This window comes from Chiroxiphia lanceolata, chromosome 1, assembly GCF_009829145.1.
Source record: "Chiroxiphia lanceolata isolate bChiLan1 chromosome 1, bChiLan1.pri, whole genome shotgun sequence".
Lineage (NCBI taxonomy): Eukaryota > Metazoa > Chordata > Aves > Passeriformes > Pipridae > Chiroxiphia > Chiroxiphia lanceolata.
In genome coordinates this window covers 63,602,693-63,615,571 of record NC_045637.1, presented here as the reverse complement: position 1 = coordinate 63,615,571, position 12,879 = coordinate 63,602,693, and the positions used below count along the sequence as shown (strand labels likewise).

Here is a 12,879-nt window from a genome sequence, read left to right as displayed (position 1 = left end):
CAGAAAGCTCATTTGGGAGTCCTGGTAGGTAATTATCACTCATTCTCAGCACAAGTGGGTCAGATGCTTTTTGCTGTGTAAATAGAAAAGGCCTAATACTTTTCATTCTGTTTTAAAGGCCACACAAGGAAGCTATAACAAGGTCAAATACCTTTTTATAGAAGTGACTACTATGGAAAGTCTTGCACAGAGCATGTTCTGCATACACTTCCTCTAGTAAAGAGCTCCCCATTGGATGACCTACATGTAGTCTCACCAAGTTTAAAGAACAGTAGTACTTCTGCTTTGACTGTGCAGAACACAGCAACAACTTGTGAATTCAATACCTACAGTCACACGTTACACAACATCCATCCTGAATTACCTGGCATGGCTGCAAATGTCAAGACCCCAATTGCCTTTTAAAGGCTTTAACGGAAAAGGACTTGACTGTGTAAGAAAACTGTCTACAACACAATTATTGACTTTATTGGCCCTGCTTTTTACTATTTTTAAGTACTAGATAACTTTTTGACACAATATTTTTTACAGTTGGTTTCTATATACAGTCTTAAAGACGGGGAGGGGGCTGAAGGAAGATGGTTCTATGCTATCACAGCTGTGACAGCTTTGATAAGAATGACAGTATTTTAACTAGATTTTTTTACTTTCATCATATTATTAGGAAAACAAGACAGAGACTGACTTTAAGGCAGAACTGCAAGTTTTAAATTTTAAATGTATTTCATTTTTAGTAATATTTTAAATTATTATATAAATAGTAAATATATTAAGCAAAGTATACGTTTATACTTAATTTTCCTCTAAGCTTGTGAACACGACACAATATTCCTTCAAAATGTTAAGTTTCAAGGAAAGTTGTTTGCATGTGTTTTGCCACGGGTATGGTTACACCACAAAGCTTGCACCCAGCTGAACGACAAGCATCTGACTAAGAAGCCATGACAACATTCCCAGTGGATCCGGATTCCTGAGAATACAACAGAATCGGACTCACCTCTTGAGTGCTTTGTTTTTTCAGTTTAGAATACAGGTAACTTCCTCCTTCCGACTCCTTCGGGGAAGCACGAGATTCATTTGCCTTGCTGACAGCAAGCCAGCTCGCATTGCGGCCGCCCGTGACATTGACAGCACTGGGGCCGGTCAGCCCTGAACGAGCAACTGTCTTGACTTCCCCGGGCTGCACATTCTGCACCTCGGAGTGGCCGCCTGCAGAAGCAGTGATGACAGATGCCATTATTTCATTAACGGTGTTCTTGCTGCGTACAAAGTTCTGCTGGTGTTCCACATGCTCCGCTTTATGAGGTTCCTTCACGTGGCTGCTCCTGTGGTCTTTGTTAGCATCCGATTCATGGTTTGGACAAGCAGTCTTCTCGGAGCTTTTACTCGACGAAACATGATTACGGTGAAAGTGATGATCATGGTCATGGTCATGGTCATGATGATCATGATCGTGGTGATCATGGTCATGATCATGGCGATCATGGTCATGATCGTGGCCTATTTTAATCCTTTTCATTTTATCTATACCTATGTTCTGGAGAAGTTTTCTAAACCCATCAATTGATAGAGAGTTGTTTTCTCCATAACGATGAAAAAGTTCTTGAAGGTGAAACTTCTGTATTAGTCCTGCCAAGTCAGTATTAATGCCCACTGTCTTTTCTGGAAAAGCTCTCTCTGATGTATGCACAACAGTAACGGTCTCCACTCCATGATGATAACTTTCACACAGCAGTATGGAAAAGGATACAAGGAAAATAACTGATACCGTACTCTCCATTGCAGTTCCTTTTTAGCAGTGCAAACAATCTAAAAAAAGAGGAAAATTTTAACAGTTTGCACAGAACCGATCACATCTTCCTCTGTAATGCTAGTTCATAATCTGCTTAAACAAACAAAAAAAACCACAACAAAATCAAGCCCTTCTTAAAGCATCAATGCAGTGAGAAACATTTAAACTTCTTATGCATTCAGCACTTTTCCCAGATGTCTGGCCTCAGGCAACAGGAGATGAAGCTGCATACCACAGTGAGGTCACTGGCCATAAACACCTCCCCAGGTGCAAGCTTACCTTTGTTTAGCTTCACCTGAGTCACTGCTAATACTGGCTAAACAATGAGAGCCCTCAAGGGTGCACCAACTCAGTTCTAGGTTAGGGTTTTCTCGTGCTTAAAAGAAGCCCTATAATTTCTCTCTTAGGAATGAATAAGTAGTATAAACTATACGCTCCTGCTTAAAAATCGAAATTCCCAACCTTTAATCACTGGATTTCCTGGAGGTTTTGGCAAACCAGCTGGGTGAGTGCTTCCACCACTCCACAAAAATGCATTTGTTATGCTGCCATGTTCTGTCTGTGTTTTAACATTACGGTCACATGGCTTCTTTCACTAGGCAGGCAGACCATGGCTGTGGACCAGACACTCACAAGCGTTTATGTGTTTCATTCCATAAATATAAATACTCCAGCAAGGCTGCGAATGAACTGCTGTGGAGGCTGCGTGCAGGGCTACGCCCGAGGGCTGCCTCAGCTCTTTTCCAGGGAGACACAGAGAACATAACCTAAAGCCGAGAACCTCAGTTTCCTAAAAGATTAGTCAGCCTTAAAAACCCCACACCGGCAGCAGAAAGAGACGGCCGAGAGGTGACCTCATCAATGTCTATGAGTATCTGAAGGAGGAGTGCCAAGAGCATGGATCCGGGCTCTTCTCCGCGGTGCCAACCAACAGGACAAGAGAGAATGGGCAGAAACTGATGCACAAGGAGTACCACCGGAGCATGACGAGAAGCTTATTTACTGTGCGGGTGACCGCGCACTGGAACAAGTTGCCCGGAGAGGTTGTGGAGTGTCCCTCACTGGAGACAATCAGGAACCATCTGGACACCATCCTGTGCCATGTGCGCAAGGACGGCCCTGCTTGAGCAGGGAGGCTGGACCAGATGCTCCACTGTTGGCTCCTCCCGACCTGACCCGCTCTGTGGTTCCGTGACCCGCAGGAGCCGCGCCCGCGCTCACGGTCCCCGCTGCCAACGCCGCGGCGGCCCCGGACACCGGCACTGCCCTGAGCGCCGCGCTGGGGCAGGACCGGCCCCGGGCCGGCTCCGGGCCGTGAGAGGGCAGCAGCCGCGGGAAGGGGAGGAGAAAAAGAAGACAGAGGTTACCTGGCCCGCCGCCGGGACGGGCTGAGCCCTGCCGCCGCTGCCCGCCCGCGCCGGCCGCGCCGCGCCCCTTCCCTTCCCTTTCCTTTCCTTTTCCGGGTACGGCGGCCGCCACGCGCCGCTCCGGAGCTTCTCCAACGGCGGAGAGGGGCGGGAGTCACGTGGGGGTGGCGGAACTGTGGCTTCCGCACCGGCTGGAGCCGCCCCGAGGGTCTCGCCGCCCCCCCACCGTCCGAGTGCTGCTGGTGCCCTGCGGGAGCTGCTCCGGGGCTCTGTACGGGGGGCAGCGAGGAGGAACCGTGCGGGCTGGGGAAGGGCAAGGCGGGAGAGAGAGCCCAGGGGGAACCGTGCGGGCTGGGGAAGGGCAAGGCGGGAGAGAGTCAGCAGCGCGGAGGAGGTGGCCCGGGAGGAGGAAGGCTGAGTCCCGAGAGGGTCCTTATGTACGAAAGCACTGAAATTTGGGTTTGGTGGTGTTTGGAAGATGGCGGTTCCCTGCGAGGTGTGAAGTGCTCCTCGAAGAGTTAAAAGGATGAGAGTCAGAGAGGTTCCTCCCAGAAAATACGAGTTGTTCTGGGCTGGAATCGGCGGTTTGGATGATGGTGCTGGGTGTGGTAGCATCCCTTGGAGGGATGCTTGGAAAGGGCTTTGTACGAGGACTCCTAGTCTCAAAGAGTACGTGTGCAGGCAAGCAAGGGCTGGAAGTGGGCTGACTGGTTGTAAACAAGGGGTGCGGGTAAATGGCAGGTGATGTCGGGTTTTGTTGGCATCCACAAGGCCATGGCGGTGAACACTCTTTGGTCGAACTGCCATTGTAATTAACGATCTGGCAGAAGAAAACTGTGCTCTGCTCACGACTCGACAAAGACACTGTAAGAAAGGAATGAGGTCACCTCGGAGAAAGGCTTGAAACTTGCTAAAAACATGTTGCTTTCTTCTGAATAGGCATACTCAGTTTTTCAAACGTTGCTTTGCTGTACCGCTTTTCTTACCTCATCATGAGCCCTTCACCACTGTGTATCCCTGGCATAGGCTCTCTTACATTTCCTCTTTACTCCTCTACCATTTCCAGAGTTTTACAGTCTACCATCACATGATTAATATTGCTAGTAAAGTGGGTGCAGTTGTGCTTACCCATCCCAGCTGGCTCTGGAATTTGGCTTCTCTTGTGTGATCAGTTGCCAAGATTTTTCAGCTTGCTGGAGTGTGAAAGCAACGCTGAATCCTGCTGCAGGATCTGGCTTTACCAATGACTCCTAAATGTTATGCCAGTGACTTAACATCTAAACCATTCTCGCCCATCTTTCTCCTTCTGCTGCCTGCATTCTTGACCTTGCTCAGAAGTCAGGAGGTGACAGATCTATCTGTGTTATGCCTAATACCTCCAGCTCTGACTGAATTAAACCTCTTTGTTTTGTGAGTTCAGCTGACTGAAGGACAGAAGGGAAATATGCGTTGTGAACAACTCCAGAAACAGAGAGCAACATGTCAGAAGGTTATGGATTTGTTCTGTGTGGTCACTTTTGAGGTATTGAAAAAAACTCTGTGTCCCTCAACCTTACTCTTCTTTTTTTCTTTTCCCCTGGAGGAAGAGAGAGAGGCTATAAAATGCAGGAGTGGGTGGCATTTTTTGTTTAATGCTAATTCATTTACCATGAATATTATTTACCAGATGCCTTAGTAATATTTCAGTAACACAACATTTATGTTGTGTTATCATTTATAAGATGCTATTGTTAGGCATTTGATTGGGGTAAATTATTTTTTTTTTAATTTTTTCAAATTACAGCTGCTAAATGATGGAGCCTGTTTTTCTAGCCTCTTGAATGCATCCACTGTCTCTGTCTGTTTCATTGTGTAAAATCTGCAGTTTCCTCTAAAATCTTGTCAAGGTCATGTACAGACCTAAGTGCTAGAGCTTAGGTCACAGAACTGGTCTTCAGTGCTAAAATGCTCTCTATTTTTTTTTTTTTTTAGTTTAATTTGAGTAGCTAACACACGTCAGGTAGGCGAAAAGAACCCATGCTGGTAAAAACAATTCACCGAAAAAACTTATTTGCAGTAAAACTTGATGTCAAGTCAGTTTTACGGTACCTGAATTATCTCAGTAAGTTTATCTCATGGTAAAATTAAAGCCCTTCAGTCTATTTTTGCCCTTTCTGTTAGCCATGTCTTAGTCCAGCCATAAGCTCTGGAGTAGCTGTGATCAGATAAAACAGAGGTCTTGGTGACCCTTGTGGATGGTTTAATGAATGTGTAAAAATCTCTTAACCTGTGGACAAATGGGAAACATTACTTAGAGAGTCAGTGGAGAGCAAACCAGGAAGCAGTTTGATAGCTGTCTTAATTCGTCATGGGACTTCATCTTAATGACAGTGTGTAGCTCCAGGCCTCTGTTCCTGAAAGAGTATGTTTGGAATTGAAAAGACCATCTTTGTCGGGATTTTTGGTTATTTTTTTTCCTGTTCAGAAGGGCTTTTCAGGAGGTGACAGCCTTTTCAGCATGGAAAAGAGATGGATGAGGAAGAATAGGATGGAAGTGGAAAAGTTTGTGAAATATTACCACCTGCTTAACTGCTCTGACTGGTGTTGCCCAAAAATTTCTTGATTGCTTTGCTGAGTGTGTGTCAATGCAAATGCTTTAAAACGTAGTGGTGTGGAACCAGTAAGGAGCCAGTTGTTCGTGCAGTTCCAGTCTCTTTGCATGACTTTATCACAGCTGTGTTGTATGAGCTCAACATTACACACTTAGCGGAGGTGATGATAAAGAAGTGAGTGGGGAAGTGGCCCTGAGCATGATGCTGAGGGCCACTCTTCTGTGGTCCTTCTAAGCTTCTATCCATAGAACTTTCTTGAGATTTGGAAGGTTTTATATTTCCTTGCCTTTTAACTTTTAATTGAGAACAGCTATGTGATTAGAAATATTAAATGTATGAATGAAAACTCTGAAAGTTAAAAACCAAAAATTTGTTTTAAACTGCAAAGCTGTTACCATGCAATTCCTGGACCAGTGTAGCTTCATGCAAAACTCCCTTATTTTTCTTTAAAATCTCCAATAATCCTTTTATTCTATTAACGGCATTCCGCACTTGTAAAGAAATCCCTGAATCAGCAGTTCCTTCTGTTATTCTTCCAAAAAGTTCCTCTCCCCAATGCCATACTGAACAACTAGTTAGCAATTGCATATTTGATGTTATTATATTCTAATTTCTAAAGATATATTTTAAAGTAGCAGTGTCCTTAGTTTGTGTGTGTGTTCTGTGATGGTTTTTAAAATACTTAGAATTCCGTCTGGAGAAAAATAGTATTACTGGCTATGTCTGCTGAATGGCTGCAGATTTTTAGCAACCTACAAAGTGAGCTCTGGGGGCTTAGGTGTTTTTTAATTAGCAGTTGTTTCTTAAGTAACAATATATATATAAATATATGTCTTTCAATAGAGATGCTAACAAGCAGTACCTAAGCCCTTACCTAAGAATCTCCAGGACCTTCTCCTGTACTCCTGTCTCTCTTCAGTGGCTCATTCTCACGTCAACAAATTCTTTTCCGAAGACCTCTCTGAAATACAGAGGTTTTAACAGAAGAAATAGTTATTTGGAAGCTGCACAGGAGGAGCATTAGATCCTTTTGTGCTGTGCTTAGCTGCACAGACATCCAGGGAAGCACTAACTATCAGGGTGGGGCTTCAACTTGTATCTTATATTTTCTTAGAAATCATGGCTATAGTCACGACATTTCAATTTAGATGTGCTTGCAAATAATTTCTACAGAATGAGCCCTAAAAATTATTAAAAGGGTAAAGAACAGAAATAAAATATCAAAGTTATGCTATCTTTCCCTACAGAGCATCTTTTGCCTTTAGCTTCATCTATCAATTATTGAAGTCATTGGGAAAACTCCCTAGGCATTTGTGCGTGCTATGACAGGCACTTACAAACCAAAAGCTTTGCAGTTTGGGTCTGTTGGGGTTCTTGTGTTCAGTAATTTTGATTGTATTTTGTGTTCATCGATGCTTATGATGTATCTAGAATATCTGTATTGAAAATAATTTGTAAATTTTTCAGCTGGGCTTGATAATGTAACAATAATACAGAAAATTGGTTAATTTCCGCATGATGTGACCAGAGGCTGACTGCCATGAGCACAGAGGAGCAATGACAGGAGGTGAAACTCCAGTGATGAAATCACTGGGAAAACATCAGAAAAGAACACCCTGATCTGGATCTAGGACTGTAAAAGGAGGAGGATGTGCCTCAGGACCAAGTGTGAAACTCACCAGACGAGTTAATGGAAGAGGCTCTCTGGGTTACTACAGATACTATATCATCCTGAGAGGGACATTGTCCTTGTATCCCATAATGACTTCAGAAATCCTTGGGATTGTGCAAGACTTATTATAAAACATTAAGGGGAAGGGCCAAGGTAGGGGAAAAGGAGGATCAAGGTGTTTTGAGGAGGGACAAATGTGAGAAGATAAGGAAGAGGTAGCAGTAAGGGCCGGTTGTAAGGCCGCTGGTAAGTACCTGATCAGTGCTGCTTTTCCAGCATTGTTGCTGAACTTCATTTGCAACTGTTTTCATGGATGAGGGTCTGTCTGTCTGTGGGTGGACAGCTAAGTACCAGTGAACAGAGAGGGGACCAGCGGTCACAGGGGCCCATGCTTCTGTGATACCAGCAGCTGCAAAGACTGGAGTGTGTGTAGGGCTGAGTGCCAGCAAGTGGACAGATGCCCAGTCATAGATATCCATTTGTCTGGAGTGGCAGCAGCTGGAAAGACTGGAGTACATGTGTCTTGTGAGGATCTGTACATCACTGTGTGTAATTACTAAGGAGCATGAAGCTGGGCTATCAGGCTAGTAAAATAAGCTTGGGAGCCAAGTACTGGAGATACCAGAGAACCCTGGGTGTGGTCTATGGGAGAGACTAGGAGCTCCGGGCCAGCTGTGGGAAGAACCCATGGGGTCAGGGGACCAGCTGTAAGAGAGCCTGTTAGCACGTGCCTTTGTACATGAGGCGACTGTCAGATCAGGGAATTCAGGGCTTGGGTATAGACTGAGTAAGACCAGTTACCAGAGAGAGTCAGAGGGTGTGTGTCACATGCTCCCGGGGGTTTGGGACCCAGCAACCCATGTGGACGTGCAGGCCTTAGGGGCTTTTATGTCCAGGTGCCAGACACTGGAGACACCAGAAGATCCAGCAGTCAGTTACTGGACAGATGGAGTGTCTATGAACAGCCACTGGAGTATTGTATGGAGTATGTGTTCCTTGCTCGCAGGCTTTCATCCTAATCAGCCAGACAGGGGAACAGTATTGTGGATGCTGGTGCTGTTGGTGGTTGTGCCAGGGCTATGTTTTTTGTCTGTGTATCTGTGTGGATGGCTGTGTGTGTATGTGTGTACTGTACACCTCCACCTATTGAGAAAACATGCTCAGCCCCACTATTGGCATCCTGGCCTCTACTGGGCAACAAGATTTGGTAACCTCTAATAGCTATTGTTGTTTGGGTATTGTAGTGGTACTGGGTCTAGACAGAGAAAGGCTGAGTTTTCAGGAAGGAAAAGAGTGTAAGCAACAGCAAAATATACTAGAAAAGAATGTGGAGAAAATGAGGGGAGGGGGGACGGGAAGAGAGAAGCACTCCAGAGATACCTATTTAGAATTTTAGAACAGTGCACTTGGTTATATAGCGAGGCTATATATACATACACACAACATACACAATACAGTAATATGCAATAGTTTTATACATTCTTGTGGATGCTATTGAATGAAAGATGCTGAAGGAGGAGAAAAACAGAATTTATTCATGCATGGCATGCTTTTAAGTACTATAAGTTATTATGTATCTTCACAGGAGACTTTACAACATAATTACAAGGTATCCCAGGATGGAAATTCTGTTCCTTTGTGCCACTGGAATATAATAGTCAAAGTGTCTGAGTACAGTTTATCATCTGGAGCTTAGAGCTTTTATTCTAAAAGTTGTCAAAGCTGCATCATAGAACATGCATGTTTTATGTATGTCTAAAACACAGGGGTAGCAATTCTTTCATCAACAACTTTCTGCTTAATTAGAAAAAGTTATATTTAAAAAACACAGAAGCAATAGCTTCCTTATTTGTTTGTTCCTTTTTTCCATGTTTGATTGCATAAGTAGAAGCCTGAATCTCAAGTGCCCTGACTCAATCAGCAGAAGCAGGCTGCAAATCTTACTGGGATAGCACTGGGCTTTTTGACACTCATTGCCTTCACTTCTGTACTTGAGCCAACAATGCAACATTCACTTACAACAAGAAAATTCATGGTGAAGAATGATGTTCAGGGTAGCAGCATATTCTCTGCAATTTTAGGTACAGTGTCTTGTAAAAGGAATGTTGCACCAGGATGACCTCTGCTGCAGCTCTTTTATTTGGGCTGAACGCAGGATTGGATTGATGGCTGGCCACCTTCCCTTTGACACAGCTTGCTCCTTTTTTGCACCCTGATTTGCTTTGTCCTAACAGAAAAATGATTGGAAAATGGATTGTAATAATGGAAGCCATAGCTGTTTAATGAACTGTTGGAATAAAGTTTTGGAATTCAGATTGCTTTGGAAAACTAGGACTGTTAAAAGCTGGATTCGAAAAGCGCGTATGAGCACAGCAGTTTTAGCTGTATTTTAGATTCTCTGCTGGATACAGAAGATAATTGGAAGGCATGCATTTGGGAAGTTGTCTTTCTTAACCCAAGTTTAAAATCAAAGTTTTCAAAACCCAATGTCTTTGAAATTACTGAAGCTAATGAATACTTAGCATCTCAGAATCCAAGCCTGCTTGTTCACATTCTTCAGTCTGGATCTAGCACTCCCATGCTATTTTAAAAGCCTGTCTTTAATGAATAATGTAAGTTTAAATTCTAATCAGTAAAGTTTTAATGGCTACCATTAAGGTAATATTTGAAGTAAACCTGTTCTGACACAAAGCCTGGATCACAGATGGAGACATTAACTGGAAAATCTATACCTTAAAAGTATTGCTGTATTTCTGTTTGGCACTTTCTGGAAAGAAATAGCAGCGTGTGTGTTGGGTAGGTCTTGGGACATGCCACAGTTGCTTGTTTACATTCTGCAGAATAGATTGTGTGTTGTAGTAACTGTACATAAGTAGACAAACTCTAAAACTGCATGTAGCACTTTTAACACTTTAGATAAGCTACACCTCTGGAACTGCTTAGCACATACAGGGTTTCTAGATATCAAGCAGCCAAGCTCTAACGTTCAGAATTTCTTGTAACGTTTCTGTGAGTAGGAGACCTGTTGTTTGTCTCAAAACTTGCCTGTTTTGACAAACTGTTACTCTAATGTCCTCACTTGTGTTAAATTATTGCTGCTTTCAGGTGTACTTGTTTCAAAACTGTGATACCAAAGTAACCTCATACAGGGGACAGATGCCACAGTAATATTTAGGATTATTGTCATTATGTTTTCTTCTGCCTGGTATGTATTGAATTTGGATGGTATAATATCTCTTGTGAAATAGAACACTAGTAGATAACTTGAAAACCAGGCACTGCCAGGTTTTTTTTCCTATTGAACTAATTTCCTTTGAACCTGAAGCAGCATCCATCAGATCTTGTCAGCAGCACAACGAGGCACGACTGTATATTGTCAGTGGAATACCAATTAGCCTTTAATTTTACCACACGTCCAATCAAAAGAGCTATTACTTTCACATGATGGCAGAAGGTCATTAAAACAAATGATCTTGCTGCCAGACAATGACAACAAAACCACAGCTCAGTAAGTAGTGTATCTGTTATTGAGCACTGACAGCACACTCAGTGCTGTGCTGCACTCATTTTTTCTTTCTGAGTTGTTTCAGGTGATCTGATGGCCTGAGAGCTATAGCTAAAACATTGTCTCTTAACCTAACCTGTTAATATTATTTGCTCAGACACACGAGTACATAGTTACTTTTGATGTCATAGCTGTCAAATTCTGTAGCTCTTCCTTTGCTTTCAACTGTGCTTGCAGTTTTAATTCTTAGTAGTCTTCTCCAGAAAAAACAGCAGCCTGTCCTTTGGTACCCTGAGTGGTGGTTCTTCAACCCTGGCAAAGTAAATGCTGATGCATTACTTAAGATGTTACAGTTTGTCTGGGTTCAGTCATCAGGATTCTCCAAAGTGTTTCACTTCATATTCTGCTGTGAACCATGGCTGGTTCAATGCTCTCTTCTGTTTGGGACATGAAAGAATTTCCAGATTCTAACTTTCTCATATTTCTCATCCTACTCAGTTTTAAACTTTCTTCCTGTAAGACAGTTGCCTGTTTTCCATCCTTCATCTTGAGAGCAAACTACTCCACAAAATTCCAAAGTAATGCAGTTACTAGTGTATAATTGAAAGGCGCTATTCACAGATCTCAGTCAATCACACAAAGCTACTAAAATGTGTTAATGTTTTTACATTCAAAAATAACATTCAAAAAACTACATACTGGTAATAGATACTAATTCCCTTACCATTTATGCTTTTAAGATGTCTGTGTAAAAGTAAAATAGAGAAACAAAATTGGAAATAGAGCATGAGTGACAACAAAAGAAAATCCTACTCTATATGTAAGAATTTCAGTTCAAGTCTGCAATTTTTTTCTGTGCTGAGTTTTTCCACTGATTTTGCTCAACAATACCATCAGTACTGAGAACTCCTGCAGAGATGCTGCATTGGTAGCAATCAGGAAAAAATATTTTTATGCTTGTTGCACAATAATCTAGACACCCAGTTTGTGAGGTTTTTTTCTGACTAACAACTTCTTAAAAAGGAAAAATTTACACTGATGGTAAATGGTCCTGTAAGAGGCCTTTGGCCTGTCTGTAAATCAGGTTGCAAGTGAGCATCCCGAAAATGAGTATTATGTAATCATTGACCTAATGACCACATCTCTTCCCCCCTCTTCCACAACTGAGGAGAGTTTATTTTTTTCAGTGTCACCAGAATGTTTTTAACAGTGAAGAAAAAAAATGATGTAGCTGTTACCCAAGTCAGTTGTAGTCTCCAAGCCTCCTGATAATAAGCAGATCTCTTCATAAGTGGTGTCCTGAGAAAGAATGATGCCTCCTGTCTGCTTCATTCACCAAATGCAGAGATCAGATATTTGGGTTAGAGAACTACAGATACCTGAAAACCATTGCCTATACTGTTTGTGGCAGCCAGTCCTGGGTGGGTGTCCTGACTTGATGGAATGGGAATGTATGCTAATTGAGTGCAACACAGCTCTAGTAAGTCTGATTTTTCACTGAGATGTATTCTAAAAGCTTTAGCTGAAGCCATTGGCACAATGCCCAAGAATTAACCTGGACTAACTTTTACAAGGTGGTGAAAGGATGGAGCAAAAGTGAGACCTGAAGTGTGAGAAATCCTGTCTTCCAAGGAGAATGCTTTAACTAACACTGTAGTTGTGGGAAAAGAAGAAAAATATTTTTCCATTACCTAGTTTCTCACACTGCCACCTCAAATGTGATGGATCAGAAAAGCCTTCAAGTATTCTCTGTGCTCTGTCTCATAAGCAGTTATGGCTTAAATCCTAAAGAGGGGAATGGAGACATATAAGAATTTACACTAAATATGTGTGTTTGGTATAAAAACTTAATATCTACCTGTTGTGAATTCATGCCTCCATATTGAACTTTGTTTTCTTATGGTTATTTTAAAACCCTAAACTACTGCTTATTAAATGTCTTTAGAAATTAA

General features: G+C 42.6%; 1 protein-coding gene and 1 long non-coding RNA gene across 2 annotated transcripts in view; one reads left to right on the top strand and one right to left on the bottom strand.

The window, feature by feature from the left end:
- Window positions 1-3,211, bottom strand: part of SLC39A6 (solute carrier family 39 member 6) — a 20,727-nt gene extending 17,516 nt beyond the window's left edge. Inside the window, exons 1-2 of the mRNA XM_032688265.1 lie at window positions 3,160-3,211; window positions 998-1,809 (exon numbers count right to left, since the gene is read on the bottom strand). Of these exons, the coding sequence (XP_032544156.1) occupies window positions 998-1,780 (783 nt within the window). The 5' untranslated portion in view covers window positions 1,781-1,809; window positions 3,160-3,211. The remainder of the gene's footprint in view (window positions 1-997; window positions 1,810-3,159) is intronic.
- Window positions 3,112-12,879, top strand: LOC116787041. The gene is made up of 2 exons (XR_004357139.1): window positions 3,112-4,681; window positions 7,279-12,879. It is a non-coding gene; the product is annotated as an uncharacterized LOC116787041 (long non-coding RNA).